The 24685-nt window shown below is 32.6% G+C and overlaps 1 protein-coding gene across 7 annotated transcripts; it reads right to left on the bottom strand.

The window, feature by feature from the left end:
- Nucleotides 1-1657: 1657 nt before the first annotated feature.
- Nucleotides 1658-22894, bottom strand: LOC148614784 (putative inhibitor of apoptosis). Of its 7 annotated transcripts, none has more exons than XR_015923774.1 (8): nucleotides 22131-22894; nucleotides 21110-21285; nucleotides 20728-20794; nucleotides 19984-20136; nucleotides 19599-19724; nucleotides 8828-8882; nucleotides 7051-7165; nucleotides 1932-2413 (listed from the first exon to the last, which is right to left on the bottom strand). XR_015923774.1 is itself a non-coding variant. In XM_088589151.1 (7 exons), exons 1-6 carry the CDS (start codon nucleotides 22888-22890, stop codon nucleotides 8866-8868), a joined length of 1299 nt encoding a protein of 432 aa, XP_088445277.1. In that variant the 5' UTR covers nucleotides 22891-22894; the 3' UTR covers nucleotides 5385-6934; nucleotides 8828-8865. The 7 variants fall into 7 exon arrangements, 5 of the variants coding, with proteins under 5 accessions (XP_088445276.1, XP_088445277.1, XP_088445275.1 ...); XR_015923775.1 differs by lacking the exon at nucleotides 1932-2413 and adding an exon at nucleotides 6350-6934; XM_088589151.1 differs by lacking the exons at nucleotides 1932-2413; nucleotides 7051-7165 and adding an exon at nucleotides 5385-6934.
- Nucleotides 22895-24685: the final 1791 nt, after the last annotated feature.

The following is a 24685-nucleotide window of genomic DNA, read 5'->3' as shown; positions in this document are numbered from 1 at the left end:
ATGGTTCAAAGTTTTTTTTTGTTTTTTTGGCTTTCAGATGATCGCATTATTTGAACATACACTCTGATTACAATTTTTTTTGTTTTTTGTTTTTTTTTGTTTTTTGAAAATATGTTATCGTCCCTTTTTCACTATGTGTGCTTAAAACGTAAAATGAGCTCTTATTTATGTCCTTAACTTACGAGTTTTAGACAAATTAGTGCAGGAATAGTCCATCCAAGGCATAAAGTAAGGAAAACTATTGACCAAACTTTATGACAAACATGATGACTATTCATTCAGAATTGTCAACTTTCCTTTCATCTGTGGCAACATCTCTTCAGTACCTGCGTATGGAGTGTTGATATCACAAATCATACGTTATGCCAGAGCTTGCCGAAACTACGCAGACCTTTTGTATCGCGCTAGAATTCTAACAAATAGGCTTCTGGAACAATGTTATGTTGCTACAAGATTGAATTCATCAGTTTTGTGGTCGTCATCATGAATTCGTGGATCGTTATGGTGTAAACATCTGCACCATGAAAACTAATTTATTCAATGTGACTTTTTATGAGCAACTCGGCGGTTGTTTCTAGAAAAGCAGAGGATGCTTACCCTACCGGTGCACCTGGTCCATGCTCCTAGTTTTCAGTGGAGTCCGAGTTTGCTTTTGTTATTTTGTATGTATGATTTTAGTTACTTTATGTTCTTTGTTGTGTATGTATGTTTCCATGTCTGGTCTTTGTCCCTGGATTACATCTTTTTTATTACCGCTATTACCTTTGTCCCCTTGATTAATTTTTTACATATTCTACTATCGAAGTATTGTCAAAGTTTTGACTACGATAGCAAACCGAATAGTCGTTGTTTATAAACATAGTTAATATCGTTCCCAGCTTTTGATACATTTTCTTTGTCTGTGCAATGCAATTTATCTTCATATTGTCTATAATGTATATTATTTTACATTTTTTTTATATCTTCATCTCTTGCTCCATGCATAGGTAGATCTGTCATTTTAAATATCATATTTTTTTTCTTAAGAACCAGTTTTTCAACGTCGTGTCAGCTTTAAGATTCTACAGAGAACGAGTCTGGTGAAGATTCAATTTTTTTTTTAATGCCAAATTCAATGTAATACAATTTGAAACTGCATAATGTCGTTTTTCTATCATTTCATTGATTTTACCAACAAGTTGTGTCTTCTATTTTTCTTACATACGTCGTTTGAACAAATTTCTGCCTTTTATTGTGTGGCTTTGTAGCTGTTTTTTTCTAAATTATTTTTTTAAAAGGTCAGGGAATCTACAAACCAATCAATTATACTTTCTTGTGGAAAGCATTCACCAGGCGTTATTTCCAAAATCCAGAACGAAATGATTTTCATGATGTACGATGTTAATGCAGAAGAAGTAGGAGACAATACAGACCTAGCAACGATGTTTATGATTAAATACAACATAGTCTGGGTCTCGTTTAAAGAATGCATTATGGTAAATTCTGCTTTCGTAAACCAAATTCTCTACTCATTCACAGGGAACATACTGCCTTAGTTAGCCACAGGCACAACATGTCCCTCCACTTGTGATACTTTTTGTTGCAATTCTGAATCCGGACAACCGTATTTTTTCGCGTTTCAGACATTTTTGCATTACTAAGGACAATAACACTCGAATCCAAACGCAATGCCATACTTTATGAATGCATTTCCAAATCTCATTGCTGGGCCATTTTTTTGCATTTTAATTCATCACAGTTTATATCGGTCAACGTTATTTTGGGGTTATCAAATAAAATTAAAGTGTTCTTAATACAAACTACTGCTTTTCCAGTTTGTAGAAATTTTTGAATATTTTTGTTATTGCTTACCGTAAAAAAATATAAGACAAAGTCTTGTATATCCAGGTGAACATTTCGTTTCATTAAGATGGAAGAGTGTGAGGCTCGAGTCAGAAACTTCTCTTTATATATAATTTTCCCTTGCTCGTCCAATTTTTCCCTTGCTCGTCCAATGTTTCCATTTTGACAATACATTTTATTCCTTTTACAACATAAAACCGGTCAATGTCACTTTCAAAAGTACAGTGCTCTCCTCTTCGCCCCCCCTGCAGTAACAGTGGTAGTATTATATCCCAATTGGTTATGTATCTCATCCAATTCGGCATTTGTTTCTCATCGAAAGTTTATCATTTCGCTAATAAATCCGATGTAGTCAGTGCAGTTGAAAAGAAAACGATTATATTCTTCTTGTTGAGTGGATTCTATTATTCCTAGAGTATTTTTTGTCATCTTCCATCCTCTCCTTGGGATCATTCAAATGTTTACACGTTGTTTTGTCTATATTGGAAACGGTTATATCTGATTGAGTCCTCAAGTTGTCAAGTTAAGACTAAATGCATGATTGGTGGCTTTATTCTGTGTTGCATTGAAACTATATGATGGTAAACAAAAACTTTTTTTATTGATAGAGTAAAAAAAGTGAAGTTCGTTGAATTAAAATGGTTCCCGCAAAAAACCAAGGTCGAGTTCGGGAATCAACATGAGTGCTGCTGCCTGTTGCAAGACACATATCGTGCTATTTGTTAAGAATAATTTCAGAAAAACCCTGTTGCCTCAGAGCTTAATTTCTTTTACAAGAAATAATTGTTCACAACATTGAATTACATGGTAAAATGTTTGTTTCATTACCAGACAGTCGAAAGTCTTTTGACACTGTGTAGCGACAAGGGTTGATGTACAAACTTTACAAGTTTAGTATTAGAGATAAATTGATGATTATGATTTATGGTTAACATTTAAACACCTTAAGTGGTAATGTTGTCAATCAGAACCAACCAGAGTTTTTAACGTACTTGAAGGTGTCCGACAGGGAATTGTACTCTCAGACTTACTCTACTTAGTATTTATCAATGATTTGATATGTAATAAAAAACATGGATATTTTAATAAATTTAGTTCCTGCACTCGCTGATGACATAACATTGCTACTACTCCTATTTCATTCCGTTGAATGCTGGACAGTTTTAATGCAACCAAGTCCTGTGTTATAAAATTCTCGAATAATGTCAGAGAAGTTAATGTGAAATTTCAATGCGAATGGATGAGGTAATATTCCGAACTCGGAAAGTTATACACATCAATGAATTAAACTTGACCATTGTTTTAGAACAAAAGAATAACGCGTGCAGGAAAGGCAACTAGACGTTGTCCCTAACGGCACTAATACCCCGCAGCCTGTTAAAAGTGGTACATTTAGGGACCACTGTGAACATACGATTCGTATTGGACACAATTTTTATGGTGGATTGACTACACACTTTTGACACACAATTTGCTGCCATTTCTAAAACAACAAAATCCAAAAGGCAACCAGTACTATTTTTTGTGTACAACACAATAATATAATTTGACAAAGTCCTGACAATATGCACTCCCCATGTAATCTTACACTCCGTTGAAATTCATAATAATAAAAAAATCTGCAAATCGTTAAAGTTTAGCTGAAAAAATGCTTATGAACTACCGTCATTTCCACAATTGTTGTACAAACATAAATTCCTGACAATATGCACATCTCCATATGGTTATATTACATCCCACAAAGTTTTATAACAATGCTTCAGCTGCTTAGAAAATAGTTGAGACAGACGGACAGACAGACAGGATGAAACCTATATACCCCAAAACTTCGTTTGCGGGATACAAAAACACGAGTGATGGCAAATTCAACACACATTCATAAAACTATCTAAAACAGTCACTTTACCAAAAAATATTTATGGTTGTGAGAACAATTTCAAAACATTTGACGCGTCAACTTTATACAGATTTCAATATTTCGTTGTAAAAAAAAATATACTAGAATTGAAAACATCATACAGATCTTCTATGTGTGATAGCATTTTAGGCATATATCTCATAATGAGTGAAGTACATGAAAGAAAGCGGTTCTTTTTTTTAGAAACCTTGAACATATAACTTAACATATACACAGCGCATTTGTTATCCTTCCCGTGGGACTCCGAAAATAACTAAAATGAGTTTATTCCCGACATTATAAACATTTTGCGCGTGTATGATCTGATGGGATACCTGAATGCATATGTTGAAAATGAAATATTTACCAGCAAATCTAATAGCAAATCTAAAAGCAAATCAATCGTCAGTCACCAACGCCCAGTTGAGAAATTGGATAAATTTGTAGATTCTGATAGCAACATTACAAGATTTAAGAACTTTCATAATACGGTGACTATAACTCATTTCTGGACAAATGCATGGTCGTATATAAGTCATGGTTTCAAGTTTACCGGTGCACCTGGTCAATGCTCGCAGTTTTTACTGGAGTCCAAGTTGTTCATTTGCTTTTGTTACTTTGTATGTATTATTTTGGTTACTTGATGTTCTTTGTTGTGTATGTCTATTTTCCATGTTTGGTTTTTTGTCCCTGGATTGCTTTCTTTTGATTTCGCCTAGAATCTTGGTTCCCTTGATTACTCTTTTTGACAGATACCTGGTACACTGACACACATTGGTGTTGTTTGTATAAAACAATTTTATGATACATACACACGCGTTGTACCTGTATGTGCACAAATGAACTTCGAGAAATTAGATCAATATTTAAATATGGAATTTAGTCAATTTTATTTTAAACCGGTTGGGTATGAAAATGATGCTCTTTTCAAGTTCTATTGGGCCGGATGCAATTGATATCATTCGCCTTTGAAGATGTTGACGAAAGGTTCGTTAAACTCTCACTGGCATGTCGTCCAAAGTGTGACAGAATCAGCGGTACAATTAGATATATACAAAGCGACATGTGATATGTCGCCAGCGTACGCAGATTGGTGATCATGCTGTTTATAAAAGGACATACAGCTATTCTACTGTTATAAATGTAAGTTTTCGTGTATATAATTTATTTCCTGTTCTTATGTATTATACTTTTTCATATATATTCTTTGCTACAGTTATAATTTCGATGAGTTGTTGTAATGTCTGGGTACAATTGAAATAATTATATCTCATTAATGTGGAAAAAATATATGAAAGAAACCTTCAACTTGATTGAGTTTAACATAATCTTACTGAAGCTGTCGAGTGAAAAACATTATCTGAATGCGTTTATCTCCATATTTTTTTCTAAAACTCTTCAAAATTTAGGGAATGCCCCCTCAAATTACTTCCCACCTTCTTTTTCAAGGCTTGAACTTTGTGGTAGAATTTCAAAGAATTCCATAAACAATCTGATCATTTTGTCTAAGGCTAACAATTTGTCAATAACGTTGCCTATGTTTACTAACTAGTAAATAGTAAACAAAGGTTTTTATCGTTTTTTATGAAACATTCTGCATTTTTACGCATGTTTTAAGATATAAATAAAAGACATATAACTACAATGAAATTGAAATAAGCAATTTACTGTCGATGTATAAAGAATCTGGTTAACTAATGTAGGATATGCAAATGACTATAACTGAAGTCCAAGTCTATTTTGTGACAATTCTAATTTTGAGTATCAACGAGAATAATTCATAAAGATATGAAAAAAAATGCCTGCTTGCACATTTTGAGTTGTAATGCCTATTCAAATCTGAAAACGAAAGAGACAAATATAAAAAAAAAAAATAAATAAATAAAAAAATTAAAAAAATTAAAAAATAAAACGCTAATAGCATTAACTGAAAAAAGATCAATGTTCCACCAGTTAGCCTTACACATCAAACAAATAAACAAGTGCATATCATCCGCTGGGAACAACGAAAGCAGTTTTGATGATGAAACAGATCTGAGAATTACACTTAAATAATGATTAATCAGCAATAAATGCATGCATTGCCGTTATTGAAATCCAGAAGGTAGTATAAGTGTCATATTTGCAACATCAAGACAAATGACACTTCAGTAAGGGCAATGCGATGATAATTCTGCATGATTTGAATTGGGGTTAAAGGTCAGTTAAAACAAACAAAACAACAACAAAAACAAAGACTTAACAATGACTATACGGCTATTGGATATCTGCAAGAAAAATACTGAATCTTCAACGTGAACAAATTAAACAGAGACGATCTACATACACAATGAATGTAACCGAATAAAACAGATTACACATAAACTGAAGATACGGGAACAAGACGTCACACAAAAAAACTAAAGCACTTGCAATATGAACATCCAAAAAAAAAAAAAAAAACAACAAAAAAACGGAGTAAATGCTCTAGAATAGTAATCATGTCTTGCCCCGCCAGCGGCACCCGCCATATTCCATATTGCAAGTGAGTATGTTCCTGTAGTGACCAAGCAACAATAATGTTTTTTTTCCACGACACGAGACAAACACTATTGATTTAAGGACGTACCATTCATTTTTAACTAAGTATCTTTATTTAAGCGTATTAGATAACTTAGAAATAGTGAACAAATATCTGAAATTGACAAAATTAGATTAAGGGCACAGCAATAGCAAACCTTTAAAATGAAATAAAAAGACTTAAACAATTCACTAATTCAACAAAAAAATTAACATGAAGTTTTATCTGGTAAAATAAATACTTATTTGACAAAAGTGAATTAATAGAAAATGTAATTTGAGCAATTTTATATGAATGTTGTGAAAACATACAATTAGTTTGAACAGATCGAATAATTTGTAAATTCACTGTTTACACTCACAAACAAAACATAAGAGAAAATCTGCAAGCTTTAAAGGGATAATTTCGTCATAGTATTTACATGTTTTAAGTCCGTAATTTTGTCCAAAAAAAAAACATAAGCCAATATCTGCACGGATAGAAAAAATCCAAAAAACCTTGAACCCCTAAAACAATTATTGCAAATTTACATAGTGAACGTAACATAAAACAAGAAATGTTGCAGGTATGAAAATCTTACGCTCGAACAGGTGCCTGTAACAGATGCCCCTGGGCACTTTCTGTCATAATCATTTCTACAAGAAACACGAGAACACATTTTCATTACATTTCAACAAAGTAACTACTAATTAAAAATTGAAATAATCATTTTAATAAATTTTGCTGCATACTATAATGGATGATGACTTACTTGTTCCAGTGTTTTTCGTGTCAATGATACCAAACACAAACAGTCTACCAGTGTTAAGATGCTTTGTTGCAATCTGGTGTACGTGTTCAAAATTGGAATAAAAATATCTTGATTTCTAAATGAAAATACCAAACGAAAATAAAGAACAGTATTTGAGACTAAGCTTGTATATATCACTCGAAACTTGAAAGGGTAAGTTAAAACATTGGACAAGAAATCCGGTCAATGTACGGCAGGCGATATGCATTTAAAAGATTGTGTAATAATAATAATAATAAAATAGATTGCTTTACAATACAAAAAATATTGCATAATAATACAAAAAGAATTGCATATTAATAAAAAAAAGTCTTCCATTATAAAATAAAAAATCTTACATATTGATGGGAAAGATTTTACACATTGATGGGAAAGATTTTACATATTGATGAAAACAATTTTTCATATTGATGAAAACATTTTTACATATTAATAAAAGATTCTTGCATTTCAATCAATATTGTTTAGTAATAATAAAAATGTTGCATACTAATGAAAAATGTCTCACATATTTATGAAAAAAGACTGCCCACATTATGAAAATGAACGTTGAATATCAATTGAAATGTGATGAATTTTGCAACCCATCTCTTGCCATATCACTGTGAATCGTATACCTTATGATAGCTTGAAAACCATACCAGAAAATTTTGATGTGGTATTTAAGATCCAGGTTATTTTAGTATGTGTAAAATAATGTTTTCATACATTAAAGGCCCGTCTGTACGATCAAAGTTTGTCATAATTTTTTTCATAGTTTTTGAGGAAAACATATGGGAAAAAAACTTTGTCGCAATTGCCTGTTTACAAAATCATCTTCTATTAGTTTTTCATTTACGTTCTAACAACTCATTTTGATTGGTTAAATTCCGTCAGTCAACTAAAACGTAGGATGGAATTCTATTCCATCAAAGTATGCCAAAGTTCATCAAAGTTTCTTTAATGATACAAGTTTACACGGGCAAAAATCTTTTTTTAAAGAAAACTTTGATCATGTAATCGGACCTTAATATACAGAAACGTGCCAAAATTATTCGGTCACTTGTATATTTCCAACCTTCTAAAGATATTGTCACTGGAAAAGTTTTACTATTCAAAAGAAGAATGTTAAAATTAAAACTTTTAATTTGATGATATTATAGAGTATCATTTTTGTAAGTGTCAGAGATTTTAGTACAAAAAAAATTGTCATAAATATATTTGGAAATAGTGTGTAACTATTTACGTCCTCAATTTTCGTCGTAATTATCTTGCCAATATTAATCCATTTTTTGGACAGAAAGTCCTTTTCAAACCTTAATATTTATGAAAAATCATGAAATGTAACAACTTTCAAATAATTTGTGATTTTGCATAGGGAAAATTTACAAGTGACTAAATATTTTTGGCACATGTCTGTAGGTAAGGTCTCTCAATTTTAATCACACACACACACACACACACACACACACACACACACACACACACAGATATATATATATTTATATATATGTGTGTGTGTGTGTTATGATTGTTTGTTTGTTTTTGTTTTTGTTTTTGTTTTTTTGTTTTTGTTTTGTTTGTTTATTATTATTATTTTCGTATATACAGAGAAATATATAACAGTGGATATCTTTTAAAGTATGTAAATATTGTTGGCAAAAAAAGCCCGATTTGTGTCTTTATTTTCTTTTTATATCATTAGTCTATGGAATGGCATATATTTCCAACATTGCGTTATATTAACTACATTACTCACAATGTTTAGTATGTCGTTTCATTGTCATTCGTAATCAATCACTTGTCTGGACGCGCTTTAAAAGAAAATATTGACCTTTCATTTGGTGTTTGAACTATTTTTAAATGAATTTTATTTTGGGAGACAATACATTTGTTAAAGTTTTTAATTTTTCACTTATCAGATTATAAAAAGAAGTGGACTGAGATAGTGACTTGTAATTTGGTTTGTTATTAAATATAGACAAGTTCGAATTCTGTTCCAATCTGATTTGTTTATGATACTATAATGCTCCTTGTACATTGTTTCTCAGTGGCATTTTTCAGTTGTTCGGACCTTTCATATATTGTACTATCATTATAAGTATCCAAGAGTTATACCCCTTTCACTATTGTTACTTCATTGGTCTTTAAAGAACAGACAGCCTTGTTGATCTTTTTAGGTACATGTATTAAATACTGATTTGTTTTATTCAAAATGCGTTTGCATAATATTCTGATGAAAATAATGAGGCCCTTAATATTATTCTGTCTAAAGGATTCATTTCAAATGTTTGCAAGTCAACCCTTAATATTATTCTGTCTAAAGGATTCATTTCAAATGTTTGCAAGTCAAAGAAAGTTTACAAAATTTGTGTAAAGTTACAAAACATCCACACTCATCAAAATATTCTGTCTAAAAAGTTGAAAATTTTAAAACATCTCATAAGAAAGGTAAGGAATTGTCTATATTTATAATTTTATTAGAAAAATTCTATATTTTGTTCTTGATTTTATTTCGAAGAAAGTATTTTTTTGTAGAAATTGCTTACAATTGCATGGTCTAGTTACATGTATCTCAAACTCTACAGCCTGTTTTACACATTTAAAATCTCTGAAATAATTACCGATGCCAAATGACAAATTTCAATCACACAATACACACTAATGTTTAAGGAATTCCCTTTAAAACCATTTCTGTGGCTACATCATCAAATGGACTCTAAAATTGTGATACATTTGAATGAAGGGTAAAATTTGAACTGATAAAATCTAGGCCTAATAAAAAGGAAAGTATCGTATAACAAATGGCAATATCAGGATAAACACCCTTGTTATCTTGATACAACTGGAAATTTGAATGTTTAAGTGTTATACTAAGCGAATTTTTTTCACACAGGACGAAATTGTTCAAGCTCATTTGCTTTTGTTACTTTGTATGTATGATTTTAGTTACTTTATGTTCTTTGTTGTGTATGTCTGTTTTCCATGTCTGGTGTTTGTCCATATATTACATTCTTTTGATTACCGCTATAATCTTGGTTCTCTTGATTACTTTTTCAAAGAATTTTAAAAACTGCCATAAGAAATTTGACTACATCTTCGTGATTTGAATACATTTAAAAGTTTAACATGTCAAATGATGCTCATTTTTTTAATTATTTTTAATAGTTCAGTCCTTGATTTCCATGGACCAACCTGTCAATATGGAACAAAGCATCCATATCACGATCACAACATTAATGTATCTTCTCATTGACAAGTATTTTAGCATTGAACCTAAATAAAATTAGACTTCCTCAGTAAGTTGCACCCTTTGACCCTTATAACTGTAAAAGATATCTGAAATCTGATTGAAAAATGCAGGCAGGGATTTTTATGAGGAATACAATTTTGTTTCAAAATCGTACCAAAAAATAAAAAAAGAGAGAAATTCGACAGAATTACGGAGACGACAGAAGCGGGTGTTGTTGAGATTTCAACCCTATTGAAAGTCTTAACATAAGAAAGGAATTTTGCAGACCTCATTGCGAAGAAACAGCAGATGAAATACAAGACTCAGATGGGTATATGTACAGTTTAGACTTTTGACTTTGGCAAATTCAAAATTAAGCATACGCAAGTCAACCCGCATGTAGAAATCAACCCACAAGCCTATTCGCAAGTGAATTTCCTCCTTTGAATGCAATTGTCCATATATGTATATATCAAAGTGTACAGCCTCCTGTGGCTTCAACTTTTAGTTACTTCACAAATCCGCCTATTTAAGTTCCAAATCTTCAGTCTACGTCAACTTACAGTGTGCGCAAATACTACCACAAACTTCCAAAATTGAATTTAACCACATTTGAAAGAGACATATCAGACTTGCAGTCTTTCTGGGATTCTTACAAAACCTCAGTTCACACAAATCCCACATTGAGCGACGTTTAGAAATTTAACGACCTCAAATCCCTTCTACGCAATGAGGCATTACAAGCCATTGCCAGATTTTGTGGATGACCAATACGAATTACGCTAAAGCAATTTCATGGTTACAAGAGAGATATGGACAGTTTCATAGGATCATGTAAACTTACATGCAGGCCTTACTCGATATTCCAGCGCCTAAACATTCCATAGTTAGTCTCCGTATTTACTACGATAAGACTGAAACATATGTACGTGGCCTAGATTCTCTTGGACATTCTGATGTAACGGCTCTTTCCTAGTTTCAATTATTTTGAACAAGTAACCCATATTATATCCGTCAGCATTAAGCAAGAGAACATAAATACACAAACTAGACTCCTAACGAGTTGAGTAAGGCACTACGTGAATAAATATCCTAGAAACCGTGAAACTCCCAGAAAAGAAAGCCTACATACCACAGCTGCATTTTTTGGCGAACACAAAAACCCGTCCACCGAGTCAAATTTAAGTAGAAATGATAAGCCAGGATCAAAAGTGATTCACAATACAAATGCTATTTTGCCATAAGCTGGAAACTCCTTTGTTAACCGTACCAAAGTCACAATCCCCGAAGATCGCATGACAGTTGTTATAAGGGCGTTTAAATGGCGGAAACTGTCGTACCAATACAGATCCATATCGACTCCATGTCAATGAACTGAAACATATTCACGTACTGAAATTATCGCCTCAGGTGACTAGCAATGATAGGTTTGATATAAGCTTACTAATAGGGCTGACTATTATTAGAACATTGTCGGAGATCATATAATTAGAGGCAATGGTTCAACTGCAACTTCAATTGAATCAAAGATTGGTTATCTACTGTTTGGTCCACAACATCAAATAAAGAAACATACGATATAAGTTCAATGCTGAATGTTATCTCACAAGGTATAAACATAAAGTTAAGAAATGTTGTGGGACTTGGAAATCCTCGGAGTTGAGAAAAAAAAACAAATGCAAACATGAAGGCTTTCGAAAAAATTACAAAAATTCTATAGCCTACTATGACAACTGCTATTATGCTAAATTAACATGGAAAACCGATCACCCTCCATTACCGGTTAACAAGACAATTGAATAAAATAGATCTAGAAATTATAGAAGAACAAGTGGAGCAAGGTTTATTGAGAAAGTAACAAACGATGAAGCCGTTCAGAATATCAAGTTATATTATATACATCACAAACCGGTAAAGAAAGATTTAGCAAACACGTTGATTGTAGCTGTACACAGAACCAAGACAGTGCTAGCCTGAATGATTACTTACAAAATGTACCATCAACACTGAACAACATAACCGCAATTTTAATGATATTTCGTGAGAACAAGTACGCAGTAAGTATATATATATGTAGAGAGAGAAAGAGAGAGAGAGAGGAGGTATTTCTAATCATAAGACTAAAGAAAGAGGATAGGGTCGTAAATAGAGTTTTCTTACTATCCGGTGCCACATGTTCATCTTTTATACTTACCGCAGTACTATCGAAACACCAGAAAGACAATCGATTTGCCATCAAAGAAAACTTGATAATAGATTTGTATGTAGACTATATCTTTTTAAGTTTCAAATCCGAAGAAGAATTATCAATCTAATATACAACTGCTCGTCAATTATGTTCGACAGTGCATTCAACCTACATCCATGGGCTTCAAACAGCAACGTACTACAAAAATTAGCTACTGTGGAAAATGTATTAGATAATGATCAACAAATCAAGACATTTGGGTTACGTTGGAATTCGGAAAACGATACATTAGGATTCGCTACGACAGAAATTCTAGATGTTAATGAGAAACCTATCACAGACGGGAAGTTTTAAGACAATCGTCTAGGATTTACGGTCCGCTTAAAATTTTAGTCTAATAACTGTCCGAGGCAAGATGTTCATTTAAAGGCTGTTGGAGGAGAACATGAACTGGGACCAGGTATTGACCACAAAATCTAAGCTCAGAATGGATTAAAATTTCACAGGATGTTCAAGAAGTGACTACGAAAACAACAATTCCTTGTCATTATTTCGAAGAGAGCTGATGAGCTGATGAAAATGAAGGCACTATCAAACATGTATTTATAGGTGTTAGTAGAAAAGCTTACGGAGCATAAAATTATTGTGGCAAAAAAAAAGAAGAGTTGCACCGCTGAAAGAACTTACAATTGAAGACTCCTGTTATCGAAAGACGGAAAACACGGATAAACAAGGACTCTCCAAGATCATTGATATCAGCAGATCAGATTTTATTAGTTTAAAAAGGTGTTGTGCGTAACTACTGTTATTACAAGATACAATGAAAATTGTTGATCAACTGAGAAACAAACTGGAACGTAGAAAACGATTGAGAATCAAACCACGCCAGTAGATAACAGATTCTCAAACCAAACATTTTCCAGGTGTTATTAAAAACGTACAATACAAAATTATGGGAACAAAAAGAACAATCATGTTATTTATTGATAAGAAAAACTTGATTCGATGTGAATGACGCATGTATAATGCACAATGAGATGAGTCTGCAAAATCTTCATTGTTACTTTTAGGAAAAGACAAGCTAACACAACTCATAGTGATGCACGCACATCTTTCATTCAGGACTATTGAGTACTGTAACATTGCTTTTAAGTTATTGGATACTGGATAAAAGTATCATATGTAAATGCGTGATTTGCAGGAAAATTACAATTGGACCATAATTGTCTTCCAATCCGCCACATCTTCAGAAAGATAGACTGGGAGAAAACTCGCTATTTACTGCAACAGGTGTGGATTTCACAAATACGTTTAATGGTAAAAACAAGAATGTCGAATCAAAAAGGGATGCATTAACCTATTCACGTGAGCCAGCACGTGTGGTGTTTACTTGGAAGTGGTGACTGATTTAACAGAAACATGTTTATCTTGGCGCTCCGTAGATTCGTTAGTAGAAAATCACTACCAAAAAATTACGATTTCTGACAATACCTCTACATATTCAGCTGTCGCATCGAAGAGTTTACATGATTGCCTTTACTTGTAGACCAACTCAACAATTATGGAACAACATGGACATTTTTATCTAATGGAGCCCAATGGTATGGCGGCTGGTGGGGAGCCTGATAGGTCAGAACCATCGGGAAGAACCACTTTCTCCAGATCACTTACTTTACGGACGAGGATAACTTCACTTCCCTACCCTGAGAATAGACATTTATCAAACTCATCGAATATTATGTCTCAGAAATCTGTTAACAAACTGACAAAATTTCAAATCTAACATCATACAACAATTCTGGTGTAAATGGAGACACGAATATTAGACATTTCTCAGAGAATATAATCAGAACACATGGAAAACGAACAAGCTATAAAAGTCGGTGATATACAAGTTTAAGACAATACGCCAAGTAGCAAATGGACACAAGCTGTGATGGACAAGCTCGACACAGGAGGGGTGGAATAGCCAGACCAGTAGTTATACAGAGAACAAAAAATTGGCTGACGTCACGTCCAATCACGAAACTGTATCTGTTGGAGGGAACATTAGATAGAAAGTCAAATGACGATAATTGTGAAATGGACAGTTCAAAACATATCTGTTCACAAGGCAAAGGCTGTTGCTATTGATAAGACATATGCAAAATAATAAAATCACTTGAAATTGTGCAGATCGAGACGGTAAACCCCCACAATTTAATTTTCATAAACGATCATTTATTTTATTTTTTTCATGTGATGATTTACTTTTGTGCAGCCCCCAGAATGTCGAGAATTCCGTAGTATCGCACATAGACAACGAACAGCATGTATCGAGCTTTATTGCAACCATGTAACGTCGCAAGTGCTTGACGGAACTTAAAACAAAGCAGGTTAGGTTATTTGAATAGATGTTTTCCTTCACGTTCTTGCTTTTACAAATACTACTATACGTGTTTTAGGAATCTAATAATACAATTTCAAAGATATCCATCCATTTTTCAATAATTGCCGGGAAACCAATGCATCGTTCCCAGTCCGCAATTTCTAAACAGATGTAGAAACCATCCACCAAAATCAATCAAGCCAGACTTTGGTGGCATGAAACCTTCCGTTACTATTTTGTAGAGACCCGTACACCTATACTTAAATAAAGTTAAATTTTATAAAATGCTCTCTTTGGCCTTCTTTTTACATAAGCTAGGGAAATCAATGAAAATCTTTCTTTTGTGTTATGGAATCTTTTGGTACAACTTCATAGAGATCCAAACACCTCAACTCACGCCAATGTTTTGAAACAAGAAAAATGCTAGATTTTGGTCCTTTTCAATCCTTAATTATTCCTGAATGGTTCCGGTTTTATCCCTTAAAACCAGCTGAGCTTGATGGAATGCTTTTGTGTGTGTCTCTTTTCGATCATCAGTTCCGATACACTTTGGGACATAACCCTCGAAATAAATTTTGTGGTAATTTGTAACCTACATGTAGCTGTAAAAAACAACTTACTAATGCTAAAGTTATCACATGAATATAAAACATAGATTAACAGGCGATGACATCGCCATACCACGTTCTGCTGTCGTGTAAAATGTTCTTGTTTTTTTTATCTTTTTAAAATTTATCCCTCTATAAAAGCTTTATTGAAGTATTAATGTCATTGTCCCTTTTCACGTCGAGTCACACTTTTTTTTTAAATCATAATGCACTAAATCACCTTATAAAACTTACAAAATATATTTATTCGTAATTATGATAAAAATAGAAATGAAGGATGTCGATTAACATGGCGACAGACAGATACAAACAATCTGGTTATTCACCTTTCAGTGGAAAATTTTCAAGTATCAAATTATAAACCCTGACTAAAATGAATGTATTTATAGATCAGAAATTTCTAGTAGTCTTTTTATAGCAAGGATTTTACGCGTTTTAATTATAGATGTTCTCGAAAATTTGTCTCATGTCTGGTGTAAAAGCGTAACTAGCACCGAGTGGTTCTGCAATATTTTTCAGGAACAAAAGAGATCAGTCATGGAACTGAAACCATTTTCCAAGACTCCAACATTGTTTACCTCCATACTCCTACCTCTAACTTTTTTTCAAATGTCACCTAACTGTTCATCAAGTGTTCACAGGTCTGACAGGTAAAATTATACCTTTTTCAAAATTCAAAATGTTTTGTATTGTTTTGATTTGCTTTTTTTATGCAAAACCAAATAAGAGTTATGTACGTCAATTTTAACTGATCGAAATATCTACCACTTTTCTTTCAAATAAACTTTGACGGCACATATACTTGGTGGTAGGCAGCTTAAAATTTGCATGATTCTTTGTATGTTGATAATAGTCTTTAACATATCTAATCATTTCGGATTCATACGAGACAAACAACGCAGATGTTTAAATTTACATAAACCTAGTTTTGCATAGGTCATTTCCTTTCTTCAAATAGCGAGCTTTATTTTTGCCGTTATACAAATCATGTTTTAAAGTTTGATTGACTACTTCCTTCAAATCCATGAAGGCTTCCTTTTATTTTATTGCATTTGTACCCAAGAAAAAACTTAACAGTACATGTACATGTACTTTCGATTTGTTCTGTAAAAACCATTGTCGTGCAAAAAAACGTTTTGTGTTTTTCTTTTTTCAGCCCTATTATTCACAAATACATTATACATTTTAAGAAAATATCCCGTGTCTATTAAAATAATAGGATATATTTGTTTTACTGTATTTGACCACAAAAACTTTAAAAAATAACAACCTCCCCACAAAAAAAAAGTTACATAGTAATGCGTGCATTTAACTGCAGCAATTGTTCGGAAAACCAAGAAATTGGTTAGTTTTGTTTTATTTTTTCAGTCCCGTATTCTTTCCTTGTTTGTGTCATAACGCCTACAATCAACAACCAAATAATCTTCCTTTTGTGTTATGGATTTCTTCAAGATCCATCAACAAATATCATAAATATACAAGCTATCTGCGGGAGACGAATTCATAGGCGACTTCCCGGATACCGTTATGTACATGATATGTGGTTGTATGTTTTTATTTCAGTTATATGTACTGTAAGGCATTGGTGTTATTTTGAGTTTGTAACAATCTTAAACCAAATATATTCTGGTCTTTTCCCTCATAAAGAAAAGAATGGACCATTCTGAGCTCCAGATGCGTACGTCAGAAATGAAACAGTGGCGGTTCAGGAATGGTCCCCTCCTTTTCATAGAAACATTCGTCATTTCCATGTGTAAAATTTACAAAAAAAAACACGGTTAATAATATCCTAGCACCGCTTAATCTGAGGAACCCCGGCTGGTATCCCTTCTTTTCTAAGTATTTGGACCCGCCCCTGATAAAAATATTGGGACTCACAGAAAATTGTGTTTCTTCCTTTTGTACTAGCTACTTTAAGCGGTCTTATGACATGCACTCGCACAATATAAATGTGTATGTTAATTATGTTGTAGACTGTTATGAGTGCAGATAAACCATTTTATTCCATCAGAAAACAAAATACCGGATTTGCTTAAAATACATTTTTTATCACCGAAGCTTATTGATTTATAACCAGCTGAATCTAACGTTTCATTAAAAATGGTTCTTTGTCGTTAGTTGAACAGATACAGATTCTATAGGTTTATTGTATTTGATAACATATTGGTTTCTTGTGTGTGTGTGTGTGTTTATGAGAAAGGGAAATGTAATAATGACCATCACAATGAAAGAAAAAAACATAGTATTAATAATTAACTTAAATTTATTTTTTTTTACTTCAAGTTATATTTTAATAACAAATGATTAAACTGAGTAAAACTATGATGTTACTTCGTTTATGGTAGTATTTATATAAACATTTTTCTTTTCATTACTAATTGTCATTCACACATTATCATGCAAAATAATTAAAATCTTATAATGTCCACTATCTTGTATAAATGATTTTAGGTGATTACTTACAAAAAAAATCGAACTATACATCCAAATTAAAATTATAAGTCCTAATTACCTCATTATAACTTATTTCATTTTTTTATTTTTTTTTATTCCAATAATGAGTTAATCCTACTTGATTGCTTGATTATCTGCTTGCCTTGTAACAAGTAGTCCAAACCTGTACCATAAAGCATTGGAATTGACACAGCACACAACACCATGTTCCTAATGTTTAAAAGCATGAAATGATCTAAAATCCAATGGTTGTGTTAAAATTGTCCTCATGTCCCTTTTGTAACTTACTGGTATTATCAGGTCCTGCTAATTTATTAAATTTGTGCCTCCTTTAATTAGCCTATGAATTATTCTTCATTATTTGTAATGATCTTGTAAACGCTGGTACACAAAATTAGTTCCTCTATCCCTTCTCTTAAGTTATTCTCCTTTGACTTGCCTAATCAATTATTTAATTTGCAAAAAGTCCAATTTATTACTTCATAATTTTGTAGTACTTCTTAATTTCTGATGTTATGAAATTACTGAAACTGAATCTGGGCAAGCTTTCAAGTTCTTTATGCTGCCAAACTTTAATCAGGGCAATTCTGGTTCTTCACTATTGAAACAACAGGCCTTTCAAAAAGGGATGAATATAGAACTGCTGATTTTTTTGTGGCCAGAATCTGATAACTGGTGATGGATCTTGTCACAATTACAAGATGAATTGAGGATTCCCATCAAAAGACATCAAGCCAGAGTAACTTTGATAGTCCCTTTAATATCCTTCCTACAAACTGCACAATTGCTACAAGCAGGGGCACATTGGGCACAGCATACCAAATGCCCACATGGGAGAAATGTGATGGCTCTTGTGGCCTCACAACAAATTATGCAGTTTGTTTTCTCTTTAATTTCTCGGTTTTGCTCTTCCAATTTCATTTTATCTTCTGTAAAAACAAATAATTTATTTCAAATTTCAAATTTATCAATGTTCCAGTAGCGACTCTGTCACATACTTTCTCCAAGCCACTGCACAATACACGACACTTTGGTTAATATGAAAGATTTATAAACTGCCATTCAAATTTTGATGACTATACAAAGATACAATGTACATTATATACTAACAAGGAGTACTGTAAAATCTAAGTTGACATATTGGTTTGCAGGAAGATTAATATGCAGTGTTAATTAACTTTCCTGTTCGCAGGTAAGTACTGCTGACTTTATTAATGCTATGCTTTGAAAGCTTTCTGTTTGACTCTATTATAAAGTGTTCTGTACATTTCTATTTTCAAGCAATTACCTTGTGTTCTTTGAACATTTAGTTGTTCCTCTAATGCATCACTGCTCCATTCTATTTCCAATTTAATGAATAACTATTTGCTTGGATATCAGACTGTGTAATGATTGCTTAAATGTAGCAATTTCTCATTTCAACAGGCTCATTTCTCTTTTTATATACTATAACAGCATTATAAATGCTATTTGTTTTGCAAGTCATTTTTTTTTTCTGTTCAAGCATTACATCGCTAGCGGTTGGTGGTATAATATTCATCCAGTAATTGACCCCCCTTGAGGAAGGTTTTATCAAAAGCTTATTAGGTATGCATGTACATGTGCTATTGATAATGCATGATATTATGTAGTAGCAGTAACACATGTACTATTTATACACAGCTTTTATATAATGCCTACCCTCTGACATGACTTTATCTGTTCTTGTCTCAGTTGCTTGTTGAACAGGGATCGTAACTTTCTCTCCTCTTGATTCCATATCAATGACTAGATTGGCTATCCTGCCAGCAGTTAAGCTTTCCAAATCTGAAATGAAAAACATATATTTTAAATTTTAAGACAAATTTTATGGAGTGATCGGTCCATACAAATGATAAACATGCTATTTTCACTGTATAAATAACTCTTAAGTCAGTTTCTATTTCACGAAAAAAAATTCATTTTGCACTAGGTTTATGCTTTTGGAAAGCCATTTCTTCTTTTTTCTATTGAGTTTTACAACAAGTGCCTATAAAATCTCAAAATGAATGTGTAGAATACTTCTTCTTAGTACAATTGTACTTACCACCATCCTCAAGGAGAATGTCAACAGCTTTCTTGATAGCTCTGGGAAGATATCCCATCTCCATCACAGCTTGAGCAGCATTACAGAGTAGTGGGTTCTTCTTTAACACTGAAATAGGGTAGTGCTCATGGTTCTCACCATCCTTGGTTAAATCTGTAATTAAAAGGCATGAAATTTGATATTGAAATCTGCTTTAAACCACCATTTCTATCGAAATTCAATTTTACAGATCTTCATAAAAATATTTTTGTTCAAACACCTGAATTATATTTATACATACATGTACATGCAAGTACTTGCTTTAAGCCTCAAGCCAACTAAATGTAATTAATCACTTGAGATTTAAAAGCCATTCATGTAATACATGTATGTATGATACCATTAAAGTTTTTTTAAGATTTGCTTGACAGGGTACTTTACTAATATTACCATTTAATATATTTAAATAGTTCTGATGTAATATTTAGGTCACTCATGTCCTCCACTGTGACTCCACCAAAGTAGAAACCAGGATATAATTGCCAAATTTCAATGGTTTTTAGTATTTTTTTCTACCCTTTACAGAAATGTTATTAAACTACTAGAACCGTAAAGTATATCTTGGCATAAAGACAGGAGAAGTTAATTACAGACAATTTTGGAAATGGTGACTCCACTGTGGAGAGCGGAGACACTGTGACTTCACTCAAAATATCTCCAGTGTGGAGAGTGGAGAAATTAAAATTTGTGTTGACAGTAGTGTACCAGGATATATAACAGGTCCATCTTCCTCTACACCATCTCTGGTTTCAGATTGTTCTAAAGCTTCCTCCTACAATATCAAGTTTATCATCACAAAATTTATGTAGAATACATGTATATTTAAATGACTTGACCAGACTTAAACAGAAGATGTGTAACCAGCTACAATGTATGAGTTTACAACTCTTTGAAATTGGTTTTTTTTTTGTCAGTCTTTGTTGTGTTTTAAATACATGTATATGAACAACTTGACAAATTGCTTATCAAAGAAAGAAAGAGAAGGAGAATGCAAGTACTAATGATGTTTAAGTTGCACTAAAAACTTTGACATATTTCTAAAATAAAATTACTAATAAATTTTGATGTATTTTAAAATAATCCTTACCAACTGAACTTTTCTGACAGCTTCTTGTACCGCATCAATAAATTCTTGTCCTTTCCTATTCTTGATATACTGACAGTTTGGAGACCAGCGACCATGTTCTACATATGGGTCATCATCTTCCTCCCAATTTCTAAGACCAATACCACAATGAAAGCAACGAACAAAATCTTGGTTGCCTGCAATAGAATAATACTTCAAATACTCATTTTTATGTAAACAAATATTGTACATGTAGTTAAAATATTTTACATGTACATGTATATGCTCAAGATCATTGTGCTAAAAAATGTAAATTTATTAAATGCCTATGCAGGGGTTCAATTAAGCTTTTAAGAGTAACAGGTTCAGTACTTTTTCAAACCTCAAATCGAAGGTCCTCTTCAGAAAAAATAAAGTGTCAACCTAAGAGATTAGAAGTCCAGGACTTATGTAAAAAAATCAAAGGTCCTGGACCTTGGACCACTGCTAATTTGAACCCCTTCTTACATGTACATGTATGTATTTTGCATATAAACATGTAGCATGATATGGAAGTTTAACATTGAACTGATGTATAAAAATACCACTGACAGCAGCGCATGTATATTAAATTGGAAAATCCAAAGTTGAAATGCATGAATGACTATGAAATAACTATAAAGCAGACAGTTTAACACATTTCTTTTCACAGCAAAGTAAAAAAAAATCAGTCTGCTAATTGTAGGTTTTTCCAAATTTATACAGAAATTTAAGCCAATATGGCAACATCATTAGCTGATGTTCATGTATAATACATCTAAATGTACAGTACCTAATATACTAAGTTAACTTTAAAATATTTCATTAATAATATAAATTATGAAGTACATATATCCAAATTAGATCTGATTACAAAATGTATTATCTCAATGACTGGGTTTATCACATGATTTGATAAGTTCCAAAAATAAGCTTTATGTAATTACTATTTTCTATTTCCTGTTGTTTATGTAAATGGATACATAAGATTAAAATTCCAGATATCTTTGTATGAAAAACTTACTAATAGCAAAAAATCCAGCATCACTCATTGCTCGGGGATTCCTAACTGTTGCTAATGAATAAGCATATGATTCCATTCGCTTTGTCATATCTTTGTAATTTGGATATTTTGAATTTTTTAGCTCTTTGAGCTGGCTTCCCTTGTTATTTGGTGTCCGTACATCTGATTGTGGTCTATGAAATACGAAAGCTGATTGGGAATCTGTCTCATTCAGTGAAAGATGATCTATGTTAGGGATTTCTGATCCCCTTAAACTGGAAGCCACTGACAAATTATCACTCACATTGTTTGAATAATTCTGGTAATTATCACTTTCACTTGTAGACAACTGATTACTAGTAGTTCTATTCCTTGATGACACGTCTGTCAATTTTGGACTTCGTCCATTTAACAAACTTGAAAACTGTGCATACTGATTTCCAGAACCCCTTTGATTAAAATTTGTACTGTACGAAAAATTATAACCAGTATCAACATTATTTTGACCTGTAGTCCTTAAATTGTTGCTATGAATCCACTGATTATAAGAACTTAATCCACTTCCATTTGTGCCAGGGAAATGTGTTCTGCCGGTCACCATCAAACTATCTTTTGGTTGCACTGGAAAAGCGTGTCTTGAAGCATCCCCTGAAAAAGCTAAACTGTCTCGAGAAATACCTCCAATGGCAGTGTGGGGATACTGTGATGAGGAGTAGCTTCCTATGCATAATGTAGGCTTTGGGTTATACATAACATCGCCGTCTACTTCCACATCTGACATTGTCGATTCTAAAATGTAATATTGTCTTTTCTACATATAATGGGAAATTATCAGTCTACAAATAGCTCTGATTAAGGTACAACAAAATCGCTTTTCGAATATTTCGATATTCTATTAATAGAATCGACAGCGGCCATTTTGACACTATTTCGTCGTATAAAATAAATTATATATATTTTCCCAAAACCCTTAACTTTCGTCCTAAACAAAACACATATAAGTAGTTATTCGGTGTGAATACTATTTTTACCATTTAATCATCTTTTTCAATAAAATAACCTTACAAAACACATACTTACAGTTATGAGGAACGACCTTCCTCACGCACTCGAGGACTCTACTTTTGAAGTTGGATAAGATCTATTAATAGAAGTGGATTTTCCCCTGGCAAATTTAGCTCGATTGTGGGAATTCTAGTTTTCTATTTATAGGCATATCAATTAGCAATTCATTTAATTGCGATTCAAATAAACACGTTTTTTTACTACTGCCTTATCCGGCTCCCTTTTGTAAAGGATGCACTTTACCGTTACACTTGGTCGCGCTGTTTCGCGGTCAAATTATGTAAAACTTAAAAATAAAAAATAAAAATTTCACTGCCAGGCCGATTTGTTTTGAAGGAGTTTTCACTTGGGTATTTTAGGGGAAGACCATTAGATTTTTAGGGAGGCTGGCAAATTTTTTTCATGTCAGAAATTTTATTACCAGCCTGGTAAAAATCAGATAATTTATTTTCATCATAAACGTCCTTGGCTAGATCATTTATTTTCACAACTCATAAAAGAGTCTATTTTTTTTAAATGTGCATATCCGGGTTACCAAAATATGTGTTTTGGGTTCAATATAAAAGCATGTGTTACTTTTTTATGTTTATTATCAAAGACATTATTACACTGACTAAATGAAGTTCATTCTCTGTGATACAAGACATAATCTCTACTATATCCGACAGGTGGCATTCCCGGACCTGAAATATGCCCCAAATTTAGCGGGATATGTTGCAAGGGACATTTTAGGACGCAGATTCACATATCTATGTATATGAATGAAATCTACAATTGCAACATTCAACTGTAACTACGTGGGCTGAGATAACCCCCATCCACCACCCTACACTCATCGAATGTAGGACGGAAAGTCACAGGACAAAAAGTCACGGACAAAAAGTAACGGACGAAAAGTCACAGTGGAAATTGAGGACAAAAAGTCACAGGACAAAAAGTCACAAATCACAAAATATTGATAATTTTTAAGGCAAATATGAAATAGAAATATATTTTTTTTTAAATTTTTGGGGGGATTAATTTTTAGTTTCGTATTTTTTTTTTCAAATAGTTTTTTTTTCAATTATGGTAAAATAATAAGAGTTTTGCTAAAGTTTACAGGCAAATATTTAATTTTTATGAAAAAGGTATTAAGATTGTTTTGAAGTATCTTTTTTTTTCTTTTTTGTTGGATATACATTTGTAAAAGTGAAATTTCCAATAGTTTTTTTATGACCAATGAATATGCCACAAAATCTGTATGACTTGATAGGAGGTGCATAGTGAAAGTTGTGAGTTTTGTTTGACTAATCAATGTGTGATTTTAAAGATGTATGGCTTCCAAGGAAATGCATGAACATCTGGACAGACCTGCATGTACTAATTAAAACAATCTTTTACAACATTTAACAATTTATAATCAGTGGGATAATTTAGGGCTTCTCTAGAAAGGAAAACAATACAGAGGAGACAGCTAACTTTCATTTTTTCCAAAAACATATCTCTGTCCATGGTAAGGCTTTTATGAGTAA

The sequence above is a fragment of the Perna viridis genome, chromosome 6, assembly GCF_037379345.1.
Source record: "Perna viridis isolate PV_CMFRI_1.1 ecotype Kerala chromosome 6, ASM3737934v1, whole genome shotgun sequence".
Lineage (NCBI taxonomy): Eukaryota > Metazoa > Mollusca > Bivalvia > Mytilida > Mytilidae > Perna > Perna viridis.
The sequence above is the reverse complement of the archived record's forward strand: the minus strand, read 5'-3'. Positions and strand labels throughout refer to the sequence as shown.

Coding starts and splice junctions, on each gene's coding strand:
- LOC148614784 (XM_088589148.1), bottom strand. CDS start 22,890: ATGTCAGATGTGGAAGTAGACGGCGATGTTATGTATAACCCAAAGCCT. Junction 20,795..21,109: donor CTGTCAGAAAAGTTCAGTTG/GTAAGGATTATT, acceptor TTGATATTGTAG/GAGGAAGCTTTAGAACAATC. Junction 19,725..19,983: donor CATTCTCCTTGAGGATGGTG/GTAAGTACAATT, acceptor TTTTCATTTCAG/ATTTGGAAAGCTTAACTGCT.